The 14,438-nt window shown below is 46.9% G+C and overlaps 1 protein-coding gene across 1 annotated transcript; it reads right to left on the bottom strand.

The window, feature by feature from the left end:
* Nucleotides 1–293: 293 nt before the first annotated feature.
* Nucleotides 294–6,645, bottom strand: LOC130119981 (germ cell-specific gene 1-like protein). Its single transcript, XM_056288593.1, has 5 exons — nucleotides 6,342–6,645; nucleotides 5,029–5,076; nucleotides 2,663–2,815; nucleotides 833–944; nucleotides 294–597 (listed from the first exon to the last, which is right to left on the bottom strand). The coding sequence occupies exons 1-5, from the start codon at nucleotides 6,643–6,645 to the stop codon at nucleotides 294–296; spliced, it is 921 nt and encodes a 306-aa protein (XP_056144568.1).
* Nucleotides 6,646–14,438: the final 7,793 nt, after the last annotated feature.

The following is a 14,438-nucleotide window of genomic DNA, read 5'->3' as shown; positions in this document are numbered from 1 at the left end:
TTGAAGACTTTGGAAATTGCAGACTTGCCTTCCTTCCCCTCTATATAGCGAGCGAGTACATGTGGTGTCAGAACCAACCATGCTGTAGTGTCTCAAGAGGAATTGTGTGTGCTTGTGACCGGTTCCAGATACACATTGTGTGTAAATCATAATAATTAAAAAAGCAGCAAAAAAAAAAAGTCCCCCGTATTAAATTCTTAAATCCGGGAACAAGAAGCAATCTGTCTCCAGGAAATCACTCCCAAGAAGTCTTCTAAAGGGGCATGGGGCCAAGTCTGCCGAACAGCTGGACTTTAGCAATACTCCTCTCCCTGCTGATCCGGTGCGCCATTCATGTCGACCACGTAGGCCGTGCCACTTGGCGGTTTGTGCCCATTGACCGGTAGTTGTAAGGGTGCCTCGGGGTCGGCGGGCGCGGTAGTCAAGTACATGTCCCACATCTGTTCCGGGAGATCCAGCTCCATCATCTTCTGCTTGATCCGCAGGTTCTTCTCGATGTTCCGCCGCTTGTATTTGAACTCTATGATGGTCTTGGTATACCTGTTCAACGCCGTCACTGCAGAACCCATGCAGGTGCCGAAGGAGCTCCATGCCAAGCTGAGTAAATGGATGCAAGAAGCATTGGATGTTATATAAGATGCAGCTAATACGGCAAATATGGTCATCTATTGCATGTAAACAGGGGCCTCGGGTGAAACTGTACAGAGGTTGGTACTTCACAGTGTGTGTGTGTGTGTGTGTGTGTGTGTGTGTGTGTGTGTGTGTGTGTGTGTGTGTAACTACCCACCTTGATTTCAACCTTATTTGTACAGGGGGTGAAAGGCGCACTTACGCATAAGACCAACTGTAGTCCCAGGTCTTGGGTCTCCAGTCCTCTGGCCCCATCGCTACAGCCAACTGGAATATGGTGGTGAACATCATGTGGGCCACCATCCCACAAAGGCCTAAGAGCAAAAACAATTCAAGCTTTTTACTCAGCTGCGGGGCTTGAAAGACTAAAATATCAGATTTGTTTCATGCACTACTGCAAACTATTGGTTTACGGTATCTGTTATCTCCCGTGTTACGTGTCACTCACGGCTGGGTGACCCGTCCTCTTGAGAGGCTGTTAAAACCTCAGCAATGCAGCAGTTTGTGATAGAAGCATTGCACGGCGAGTCTGCGTAATCTAAACGTGTCAGTGCAATGCAAGAAGGGAAATGAACAACTTGAACTTCCTGTGCTTTTCATGATAGTTGTTGTTCTGCAGCGCAGCGAAAACCAAATAATAAAGAAATCACAGAGGCCAGAGGCCAGCTTCCACCGGCAGTCCCTGATGCCTGATGGTGTCAGGCATCAGGCAGAATTTAGGTGGAAGACTTGATGTCCAAGCCTGAAACGTGCTCCAGCTTTGGTCTGCCGTTGACACTGAGCCAGACAGGGCTGTGTGATACTCGAACAGATACGGCACAGACCCCGGTCAGGTCAGCCTGCGTGGGCCTGCATATCCTCGCCCTGCCGGCCGGCTCTGGGCCATCTCTCAGCCAGCACTCTACAGCTGCTTCCCTTGGGATTAGCGCATAACAACAGGGGGATGGGGGTCAGGGGTCAGGGGAGGGGAGGGGTGGTGTGGGAGGTGTGTGTGTGTGTGTAGGGGGGGGGGTGGGCTCCACAGGGCAGACCTTGTCATTGCCCAAAACCGCTGCCCCGGGCCAATCCGATTAGTCTACAAACCAGCAAATCCTCCAAGGCAGCAAGTGGGCACTGTGCAGACTGCGGCGCCTCGTGCGAGCTGGCGGGGCAAGCCTGTCATCGCTGTCCCCCATCAGGGAGCCCGACCTATTGCCCCGCTCTTGCCCTGGTTGTTTTTATCCAAAATATGTCTTTCTATCTTTCTTTTGGTGGTGGTGGTGGTGGTGGTGGGGGTTCAGCAGGGGTGGGGGGGGTGAGATGCACCCCCCCCAGATACATTCGGGGACTTGTGTTATGCTGAACACATCCGTTGCACAGGAATTCACTGATACAACAGTACGTTGCTCTTGGTCAGCTGAAGGTTTTGTGCTCTTTGGGTTTTTTTTTTACCTAAATCATCTCTCTTTTCGTCAGCAGAGCCGACACAGTGGGAAAGCAGCTGTTCTGAGAGCTGCTGAGATACCTTGCACCAGATGACATGATGCACACGATGCTGCAGAACGATGCCGTATACATTTATTACCCATGAGGCAATGAGTCTTTGATAGTGACAAAATGTTATTCACCATATCATAAGTGGTAAAGGGGAGAGGACTTGGTACTTGAAACCAGAACGAGGGGGGCTGTGGTATCAGCTGACACGCCAAGTATATTGTTTTGATTGAGATTATGTGGAAAGCTGTCCGCTGTGATTGCAGCTCTCATCCCTGTGGTGGATCTCTGGCCAGCCGGTCTTTTCTTTCAGTCGGTTAAGCCTGGGACCAGTATGTCTGCCCCTGTGCTGGTCCAGCAGTCAGACCGTCACAGCCTTTTTTGAAACTCAGACCAGCCACAGGATTTCCACCGAACGACAGAGAACTACGCACCGGCTTTAGCTAGGTAGGGTCGTTGGTGTCAGCTCAGTCTCATTCAAAAACCAAAAAACAAAAGCCAGGAGACTGCTGCTGCAAGTTGTTGCACACCGCAACAAAGGCGTCCCCGGTGACGTTACCTGACAAGGCGGTGCACAAGGCAGCGAAGGCGTTGAGCTTTAGCTTGTTCATGACACTAAAGCAGGGGCACTGCTCCAGGGTCATGAGAGCCCCGCCTGTGAACAGCAGGGTGAGGTACAGACTCTCCGCCACTATACACAACCACAGGACCCCTGAGGATAGAGGGAGAGGAAAAGAGAGAGATGAGTTGTGTTTTCCAAATAATACCTTGTCCCTCATCACTAATCCCACTCCTGGGAAGGGAGACATGAGTGTATCAGTGGGATGGAAAGCGGCAGACCTGTTGCAGATGGGTCTTTCTCTTGCTGTAATCTGCCCGAACCCTACTGGAACTACCTGATCCGCGGCGGCTGCAGGGATTTGTGAAAACATGGCAGCTGTTGCTGATGGGATGAAAGCTGCTCATGAGCACAGCGAGAGTAGCGGAGGTGAGAGCTCTCACACTGCGAGGGAGGATGGGACTGTGGGAGCACGAAGCAGCTTGATGGTAATTCAAACCCACCAAGAAATGGATTCTGTGACTGCTGAAACAGAACGTGGGCCATTAGGGCTTTCTCAACTTGGTTTTTGTGTTGAAAGTTATGCAATTAGACCTTGAGCTCCCTTGATTGATCATGTTGTTTGCCACTCAGAATGTTCAGGATCAAATTGCCCCAAACTTTAATACATTTGTTTCAGCACACTAACATTTTATAATGGCCCAAGCTGGATCTCATCCTCATCTATCAAAACGTTAGTGGGAAACTATCTGCAGTCAGAGCAGCCTGAACTCCTGCCATCTCACAGCTAGCTGTTTCACTGAAGTCTCTGTAGAGTCTCTGTAGAGCCTCTGTAGTCTCTGTAGAGTCTCTGCAGAGTCTCTGTAGTGTCTCTGTAGAGTCTCTGTAGTCTCTGCAGAGTCTCTGTAGTCTCTGTAGAGTCTCTGTAGTGTCTCTGTAGAGTCTCTGTAGTCTCTGTAGAGTCTCTGTAGTGTCTCTGCAGAGTCTCTGTAGTGTCTCTGTAGAGTCTCTGTAGTCTCTGTAGAGTCTCTGTAGTGTCTCTGTAGAGTCTCTGTAGTCTCTGCAGAGTCTCTGTAGTCTCTGTAGAGTCTCTGTAGTGTCTCTGCAGAGTCTCTGTAGAGTCTCTGTAGAGTCTCTGTAGTGTCTCTGTAGAGCCTCTGTAGTCTCTGGAGAGTCTCTGTAGTCTCTGCAGAGCCTCTGTAGAGTCTCTGTAGAGTCTCTGTAGAGTCTCTACAGAGTCCCTGTAGTCTCTGTTGTGTCTCTGCAGAGCCTCTGTAGTCTCTGCGTAGTCTCTGTAGAGTCTCTGTAGTCTCTGCAGAGCCTCTGTAGAGTCTCTGTAGTCTCTGTAGAGCCTCTGTAGAGTCTCTGTAGAGTCTCTGTAGTCTCTGTAGAGTCTCTGTAGTCTCTGTAGTCTCTGCAGAGCCTCTGTAGTCTCTGCGTAGTCTCTGTAGAGTCTCTGTAGTCTCTGCAGAGCCTCTGTAGAGTCTCTGTAGAGTCTCTGTAGAGTCTCTGCAGAGTCTCTGTAGTCTCTGTAGAGTCTCTGTAGAGCCTCTGTAGAGCCTCTGTCGAGCCTCTGTAGAGTCTCTGTAGTCTCTGCAGAGCCTCTGTAGTCTCTGCGTAGTCTCTGTAGAGTCTCTGTAGTCTCTGCAGAGCCTCTGTAGAGTCTCTGTAGTCTCTGTTGTGTCTCTGTAGAGCCTCTGTAGAGTCTCTGTAGAGTCTCCGTAGAGTCTCTGCAGTCTCTGTAGAGTCTCTGTAGAGTCTCTGTAGTCTCTGCAGAGCCTCTGTAGTCTCTGCGTAGTCTCTGTAGAGTCTCTGTAGTCTCTGCAGAGCCTCTGTAGAGTCTCTGTAGTCTCTGTAGAGTCTCTGTAGAGTCTCTGTAGAGTCTCTGTAGTCTCTGTAGAGTCTCTGTAGTCTCTGTAGTCTCTGCAGAGCCTCTGTAGTCTCTGCGTAGTCTCTGTAGAGTCTCTGTAGTCTCTGCAGAGCCTCTGTAGAGTCTCTGTAGAGTCTCTGTAGAGTCTCTGCAGAGTCTCTGTAGTCTCTGTAGAGTCTCTGTAGAGCCTCTGTAGAGCCTCTGTCGAGCCTCTGTAGAGTCTCTGTAGAGCCTCTGTAGAGCCTCTGTAGAGCCTCCAGGCTCAACATGAAATGATGTGAATGATGACATTCAGTCAGTGATAGTCTGTCGGTCAGTGGACTTGTCTGTCCTTGAGTCTGTACAAGACATAAAAACCTTGTGAGGTGAAGAAACAAGGAGGCCAAAAAGACAGCTGCAACAATGCAGAAGGTGCAGCCCAGGAATAAGAACATGTGCAACAACATTCCAGTACTTATCGGTCCGGCCGTCACGGTCGGCCGCGTCCTTTACCAACCTCGCTCGTGTTCAGGCGCAATCTCAGAGAAGTCTCTACAGTCGAACCCTGTAATCAGAGGATCAATCATGAAATCAGTCATTTTGAAGCCTGTTATCATCTTATTGATCAGTCTGCCCTGCCCTGGAGACATTCAGAAGATTTTATCTTGGTGTCTTTGGTCGGGAGAAATTCCCACCTGCCCCGTCAGCACATACAAACCTGTCATTAGTGAGGAAGTTGGTAGAAATCTCGAACTTCCTTGTAAGACCTGCAGGATAAGTTTAATTGTCTGTATATTGTAATGATGACTCTTGTCTGTCTGTCTGTCTGTCTGTCTGTCTGTCTGTCTGTCTGTCTGTCTGTCTGTGTTTTGAATCCAGCTCTATAAGTTGTTCAAGGCCTTAAATGGATGTCAAAAGTTCTGTTGATATGCAGCTTTGCCAACACTCAAATAACCACCTCCACTCAAACTCCCAAGTTACTATACTACACTAGTATAAAGTTACTATACTATGCTAGTAGAAAGCTGGCAACCCTTTGATCATAATCTAGCCTCTCTTACCTGAAGGCTACAACTGCCTCCATGTATATTCATCATTTCTCTGCATGGATTAGCAGTTGTATAAACTTAAAGAAATCAGAGCTATCTCGACGACTTTCTGCCGCAGTCACAGCTGCAGGCAAGGTGTAAGTGGCTGCGATGGTGTTTCTTCTATTTCTGCACTAGAAGTGCAGCGTGTGATCCCTACACTCACTCTTCTGTCGCACGAAGGTGCGTTTTGATCCGAGACAGCCTGCTGTTTACTCTAACAGTAATACCCATACCCAAAGTTGGGTACAGTAACATGGGAGGGAAATCCTGTTCTGATACATGTACTTCATACAACTACAGTTAGTACTCGTTCATCTGGAAAGCTGTACTGAACAGCCAGGTAATAACTTGTACTTGATCTACTGTGGCACTTGTCCTCCCACTGCCACGGTTTCACAGTAGAACAAACAAGAGGGCCGACGGAAAGGTTTACTTTCATAACATGCATGTATTTGTTTGGTCAACCTGATAACTGGCAAAAGATGTCAGAAGTCAGGCCGTGATATGGACGGTGGAGCGTTATCCGATCATCTGCTCGTCCAACATGTCACAACGTAAAAAAACTGACATTTCATTGACGCCATTACTGCCTGAAACCATCATTACAGCTGAAAAGACAAACTGTTTTTTTCCCTGCCTTCACATGAAGCACTTCCTCCAGCATCACTTCCTGGTTTTGTGTTTTTTCTATTAACACCTAGATCAAGGTCAATGAAGCACCGTCAGCTCACTGTCCTACCGTTCATGTCAGCGGCCTGCTCGCAGGAGAAGAAGATCCCCGTGTGAAATTTCCTCATGAGAAACTTCTCCTCCCCCGTCTCCCAGATGTACTGGACCAGTCGTGTGTCGTTGATGTTGGAGCTGTTGAAACGGATGCAGAACCACTGCTTGACCTTCACCGGTGGCCCTGTGCAGAAGGGCTTGACTACCTTTCTGGTCCCCTCACACCAGTAGCTGGTGGTCACTGCTGATAAGGCAAACGCAAACGCCACAAAGTTGAGGGTGAGTGCTAGAGAAGCCCGCCGGCCGCGCTCTAGCCTCATGGTCGAGGCCAGGCGAGATGAAACAAAATGAAAAGGCAACTAATCCTGGCTCTTGATATGCAGCCACCGTGCTCTCCCCCCCTCCCCCCCACCCACCCCAGATATATCAAATCTTCATAATCTCGTTGCATCCGAGGTTCCTTGGGTGATGAGGAGAACGCTGTACATCCCTCCTGCTGGCTTCAGGGATGTGGCATGAGGTCGGGTAGAGGATTCAGCCTCTTCTCGTCTGTTGAGACAATGCCGTCCCAGGAAATGCAGCCACTCTCCCCGTGTTCCCGTGCTTCATTTGAACACTCGTACTCTTCACTCTGCGCCCCCGTGCAGCCTCGTCTCGCTCCTCCCCTTGAACAAGTCTTTGACAGTATTATCTGTTACAAATGGCACGTTAGACTCCAGACCTTCTCTGAGCATATTAATAAAACAGATTGCTTTAAGCCTGGCTTTTAATCTGCCACACGGGTCTTTCAGTTTGCATCTCACTGATCTGTTTTTCTTTTTTGCACATGTTATGTCAAAGTATATCTCGCATGCATGTTTTGCAGCTGGTGAACTGCGGCGCGATGCGGACACTGTGTCACGAGGCCGAGAACCCACCAGCAGGCAAAGTCTTGTTTCTGACGGCCAGCTGATGAAGGATGTACCGGATGATGATAACAGCCAATATGTAGAAGAGCTGACAGATGTTGGCAAAAAACATATCCAGCCTATTTTTTTTTTCTTCCAGTAAATGAGTCTTTTGCTTTCTGTATTAGTCCTCCACTGCAGGAAATATCACTGCAGATGCTTTTCTACTAACAAGTCAAGTGCTGAACACATGCTAAGGTGAGGTGAGGTGTACCTGGCAGGTAACTTGTTGACTGTGCACTGACCGAGACTAGCAGCAGCATTATCACATAGCAACGTTTCACAGGATGCAGTATCAACGTTTCGCCTGGCTGGTGGTGCAAAGCCGTTCTTAACTGACTACACGATGACAAATAAAACACAGCGTTGGCATCCTAACGTTGGTGTGTGTTGAGGGCTTTTCCGATAGAGCTTTCAAATGACGTGGGCAGATCTTCACTGCATGCAAACCAACCCAGATATGACTGACCCTGCCTTGCTCAGGTCTGGTGTGGTCTGCTGTGGTCTGGTCTGCTGTGGTCTGGTCTGGTCTGGTGTGGTGTCAAAAACACACAAGCCACCTAGCACAGTAGAACGCTTCTCCTTGACAAGCCAACCCCACCTCCTCCACCTTCAGACTGTTTTCACTAGCGGGGCTCTGACTATGGGCGAATCACCGGCGCCCTATCAAGTAACCGGTACACCGCTGCCTTGCGGGGTAAGGCCTTTTTAGCCAGAGGCTAAGGGTGGGGCAACCCCGAACAGAAGCCCCCGCAGGAGTAACCCCCCGTAGACTCGTTATCATGGCCCAGTGGCATGTGGGCACGCCCTGAGGATGAGTCAAGGTTACCCCAGTTATGGGTTAAAGAACAAAACTACGGGGATGCAGCGTAGTGGATGTGATGTAAATATACATACTACTATAACATAGCAGTTGAACTTACATAGTGATGTAACATAGTTAAACGTAAGAGCGACGGCAGAAGAAAAGACGTATTGGGACAGAGGGGAAACATTTGCTCTTCTGCCCCACTACTCTACCCCAAAGGCTAAGCGAAAGGGGAGTAAAGGCAATGGATGAATGAGGAGATGTAGAGAGGTGGTATCAGAGTAAGTAAATAAGTAAACATGTCTGTGAATGTTCTCATTCATCCAGGTCATGGTTCTCCAAAGGAGTTGAATCGAGTGCAACTGGACTTGGTATATATCCGTGAAGACGTTTCGCCTCTCATCCAAGAGGCTTCCTCAGTTCGTGCCTATCTGACTAGACCAAGCTAGTCTGACTGGCTGGTGATGAGACTCAGATATTTATCCTCTTTGGATAAACTCCTTCAGAGGAACACCTCCAAGCCACTGGTTCAGATACATGGGTCAAAATCCAAACACAAGAGGTGCAAGTGTTTACCAAACACATCAACTCAGTGGACAAGAACATTAAGTTCACAAGGGAAGACGTAAAGAACAACAGTTTGCCCTTCTTGGACTGTGACGTCCACATTGGGGAAGACAGGAGCCTCCACATTGGGGTTTACAGGAAACAGACACACACAGACCAATATCTACTTTTCGACTCACACCACCCGCTGGAACACAAACTGAGCGTCATCAGAACTCTGCAACACAGAGCTGACAATGTGCCCAGCAGCACTCAGGCCCAACGGGAAGAACACAAACACCTGAGGGAAGCTTTAAAAACCTGCGGCTACCCCAGTTGGACCTTTGTGAAAACTGCAACACGTTCCAGAAAGACCAACCAGGTGAGCGATGAGGAGAAGAGGAACAGAAGGAATAGCACAGTCGTCCCGTATGTTTCTGGGGTCTCCGAGAAACTCAGGAGAATTTTTAACAAACACCGCATCCCGGTATACTTCAAACCCAGCAACACACTCTGACAAAGACTGGTTCATCCCAAAGACCGTGTACCACACACCCGGAAAAGCAATCTGGTGTATGCTGTACAATGCAATGAGGATTGCATTGACCTATACATAGGAGACACCAAACAACCACAACACAAACGGATGTCCCAACACAGAAGGCCAAACTCCTCAGGACAAGACTCAGCAGTCAGTCTACACCTAAAGACACAGTGAAGTCTATCACACCGTGATAAGACACAGTGAAGTCTACAACACCCTGATAAGACACAGTGAAGTCTACCACACCCTGATAAGACACATTGAAGTCTACCACACCCTGATAAGACACAGTGAAGTCTATCACACCCTGATAAGACACAGTGAAGTCTACCACACCCTGATAAGACACAGTGAAGTCTACCACACCCTGATAAGACACAGTGAAGTCTATCACACCCTGATAAGACACAGTGAAGTCTACAACACCCTGATAAGACACAGTGAAGTCTATCACACCCTGAAAAGACACAGTGAAGTCTACCACACCCTGATAAGACACAGTGAAGTCTACAACACCCTGATAACACACAGTGAAGTCTACCACACTCTGATAAGACACAGTGAAGTCTACCACACTCTGATAAGACACAGTGAAGTCTATCACACCCTGATAAGACACAGTGAAGTCTACCACACCCTGATAAGACACAGTGAAGTCTACAACACCCTGATAAGACACAGTGAAGTCTATCACACTCTGATAAGACACAGTGAAGTCTATCACACCCTGATAAGACACAGTGAAGCCTATCACACCCTGATAAGACACAGTGAAGTCTACAACACCCTGATAAGACACAGTGAAGTCTATCACACTCTGATAAGACAAAGTGAAGTCTACAACACCCTGATAAGACACAGTGAAGTCTACAACACCCTGATAAGACACATTGAAGTCTATCACAACCTGATAAGACACAGTGAAGTCTACAACACCCTGATAAGACACAGTGAAGTCTATCACACCCTGATAAGACACAGTGAAGTCTATCACACCCTGATAAGACACAGTGAAGTCTACCACACCCTGATAAGACACAGTGAAGTCTACAACACCCTGATAAGACACAGTGAAGTCTACAACACCCTGACATGATACAATGAAGTCTACAACACCCTGACATGATGCAGTGAAGTCTACAACACCCTGATATGATACAATGAAGTCTACCACACCCTGACATGATACAGTGAAGTCTACCACACCCTGATAAGACACAGTGAAGTCTATCACACCCTGATAAGACACAGTGAAGTCTACAACACCCTGATAAGACACAGTGAAGTCTACAACACCCTGATAAGACACAGTGAAGTCTATCACACCCTGATAAGACACAGTGAAGTCTACCACACCCTGATAAGACACATTGAAGTCTATCACACGCTGATAAGACACAGTGAAGTCTACAACACCCTGATAAGACACAGTGAAGTCTATCACACCCTGATAAGACACAGTGAAGTCTACAACACCCTGATAAGACACAGTGAAGTCTACAACACCCTGACATGATGCAGTGAAGTCTACAACACCCTGACATGATACAATGAAGTCTACCACACCCTGATAAGACACAGTGAAATCTACCACACCCTGACATGATACAGTGAAGTCTACCACACCCTGATAACACACAGTGAAGTCTATCACACCCTCATAAGACACAGTGAAGTCTATCACAACCTGATAACACACAGTGAAGTCTATCACACCCTCATAAGACACAGTGAAGTCTATCACACCCTGATAAGACACAGTGAAGTCTACAACACCCTGATAAGACACAGTGAAGTCTACAACACCCTGATAAGACACAGTGAAGTCTATCACACCCTGATAACACACAGTGAAGTCTATCACACCCTGATAAGACACAGTGAAGTCTATCACACCCTGATAAGACACAGTGAAGTCTATCACACCCTAAGACACAGTGAAGTCTACAACACCCTGATAAGACACAGTGAAGTCTACAACACCCTGACATGATGCAGTGAAGTTTACAACACCCTGACATGATACAATGAAGTCTACAACACCCTGACAGGATGCAGTGAAGTCTATCACACCCTGATAAGACACAGTGAAGTCTACAACACCCTGACATGATACAATGAAGTCTATCCCACCCTGATAAGACACAGTGAAGTCTACAACACCCTGACATGATACAATGAAGTCTACAACACCCTGACATGATACAATGAAGACACATGTTGTAGACTTCACTTTGTCTTATCAGGGTGTGATAGACTTCACTGTGTCTTATCAGGGTGTGATAGACTTCACTGTGTCTTATCAGGGTGTTGTAAACTTCACTGTGTCTTATCAGGATGTGATAGACTTCACTGTGTCTTATCAGAGTGTGATAGACTTCACTGTGTCTTATCAGGGTGTGATAGACTTCACTGTGTCTTATCAGGGTGTGATAGACTTCACTGTGTCTTATCAGGGTGTTGTAGATTTCACTGTGTCTTATCAGGGTGTTGTAGACTTCACTGTGTCTTATCAGGGTGTTGTAGACTTCACTGTGTCTTATCAGGGTGTGATAGACTTCACTGTGTCTTATCAGGGTGTGATAGACTTCACTGTGTCTTATCAGGGTGTGATGGACTTCACTGTGTCTTATCAGGGTGTGGTAGACTTCACTGTGTCTTATCAGGGTGTGATAGACTTCACTGTGTCTTATCAGGGTGTGATAGACTTCACTGTGTCTTATCAGGGTGTGATAGACTTCACTGTGTCTTATCAGAGTGTGATAGACTTCACTGTGTCTTATCAGGGTGTGATAGACTTCACTGTGTCTTATCAGGGTGTGATAGACTTCACTGTGTCTTATCAGGGTGTTGTAGATTTCACTGTGTCTTATCAGGGTGTTGTAGACTTCACTGTGTCTTATCAGGGTGTTGTAGACTTCACTGTGTCTTATCAGGGTGTGGTAGACTTCACTGTGTCTTATCAGGGTGTGATAGACTTCACTGTGTCTTATCAGGGTGTTGTAAACTTCACTGTGTCTTATCAGAGTGTGATAGACTTCACTGTGTCTTATCAGGGTGTTGTAAACTTCACTGTGTCTTATCAGGGTGTGATAGACTTCACTGTGTCTTATCAGGGTGTGATAGACTTCACTGTGTCTTATCAGGGTGTGATAGACTTCACTGTGTCTTATCATAGTGTGATAGACTTCACTGTGTCTTATCAGGGTGTTGTAGACTTCACTATGTCTTATCAGGGTGTTGTAGACTTCACTGTGTCTTATCAGGGTGTGATAGACTTCACTGTGTCTTATCAGGGTGTGGTAGACTTCACTGTGTCTTATCAGGGTGTGATAGACTTCACTGTGTCTTATCAGAGTGTGATAGACTTCACTGTGTCTTATCAGGGTGTTGTAGACGTCACTGTGTCTTATCAGGGTGTGATAGACTTCACTGTGTCTTATCAGAGTGTGATAGACTTCACTGTGTCTTATCAGGGTGTGATAGACTTCACTGTGTCTTATCAGAGTGTGGTAGACTTCACTGTGTCTTATCAGGGTGTGATAGACTTCACTGTGTCTTATCAGAGTGTGATAGACTTCACTGTGTCTTATCAGGGTGTGGTAGACTTCACTGCGTCTTATCAGGGTGTGATAGACTTCACTGTGTCTTATCAGGGTGTGATAGACTTCACTGTGTCTTATCAGGGTGTGATAGACTTCACTGTGTCTTATCAGAGTGTGATAGACTTCACTGTGTCTTATCAGGGTGTCGTAGACTTCACTGTGTCTTATCAGGGTGTTGTAGACTTCACTGTGTCTTATCAGAGTGTGATAGACTTCACTGTGTCTTATCAGGGTGTGATAGACTTCACTGTGTCTTATCAGGGTGTGATAGACTTCACTGTGTCTTATCAGGGTGTGATAGACTTCACTGTGTCTTATCAGGGTGTTGTAGACTTCACTGTGTCTTATCAGAGTTTGATAGACTTCACTGTGTCTTATCAGGGTGTTGTAGACTTCACTGTGTCTTATCAGGGTGTGATAGACTTCACTGTGTCTTATCAGGGTGTTGTAGACTTCACTGTGTCTTATCAGGGTGTGGTAGACTTCACTGTGTCTTATCAGGGTGTTGTAGACTTCACTGTGTCTTATCAGGGTGTGGTAGACTTCACCGTGTCTTATCAGGGTGTGATAGACTTCACTGTGTCTTATCAGGGTGTTGTAGACTTCACCGTGTCTTATCAGGGTGTGATAGACTTCACTGTGTCTTATCAGGGTGTGATAGACTTCACTGTGTCTTATCAGGGTGTTGTAGACTTCACTGTGTCTTATCAGGGTGTTGTAGACTTCACTGTGTCTTATCAGAGTGTGATAGACTTCACTGTGTCTTATCAGGGTGTTGTAGACTTCACTGTGTCTTATCAGGGTGTGATAGACTTCACTGTGTCTTATCAGGGTGTGGTAGACTTCACTGTGTCTTATCAGGGTGTGATAGACTTCACTGTGTCTTATCAGGGTGTGGTAGACTTCACTGTGTCTTATCAGGGTGTGATAGACTTCACTGTGTCTTATCAGGGTGTGGTAGACTTCACTGTGTCTTATCAGGGTGTTGTAGACTTCACTGTGTCTTATCAGGGTGTGGTAGACTTCACTGTGTCTTATCAGGGTGTGATAGACTTCACTGTGTCTTATCAGAGTGTGATAGACTTCACGGTGTCTTTTCAGGGTGTGATAGACTTCACTGTGTCTTATCAGTGTGTGATAGACTTCACTGTGTCTTTTCAGGGTGTGATAGACTTCACTGTGTCTTATCAGGGTGTGGTAGACTTCACTGTGTCTTATCAGGGTGTGATAGACTTCACTGTGTCTTATCAGGGTGTGGTAGACTTCACTGTGTCTTATCAGGGTGTTGTAGACTTCACTGTGTCTTATCAGAGTGTGATAGACTTCACTGTGTCTTATCAGGGTGTTGTAGACTTCACTGTGTCTTATCAGGGTGTGATAGACTTCACTGTGTCTTATCAGGGTGTGATAGACTTCACTGTGTCTTATCAGGGTGGGGTAGACTTCACTGTGTCTTATCAGGGTGTGATAGACTTCACTGTGTCTTATCAGGGTGTTGTAGACTTCACTGTGTCTTATCAGGGTGTGGTAGACTTCACTGTGTCTTATCAGGGTGTTGTAGACTTCACTGTGTCTTATCAGGTTGTGATAGACTTCACTGTGTCTTATCAGGGTGTGATAGACTTCACTGTGTCTTATCAGGGTGTTGTTGACTTCACTGTGT

This window comes from Lampris incognitus, chromosome 10, assembly GCF_029633865.1.
Source record: "Lampris incognitus isolate fLamInc1 chromosome 10, fLamInc1.hap2, whole genome shotgun sequence".
NCBI lineage: Eukaryota > Metazoa > Chordata > Actinopteri > Lampriformes > Lampridae > Lampris > Lampris incognitus.
This window is presented reverse-complemented; position numbering and strand designations above follow the sequence as displayed.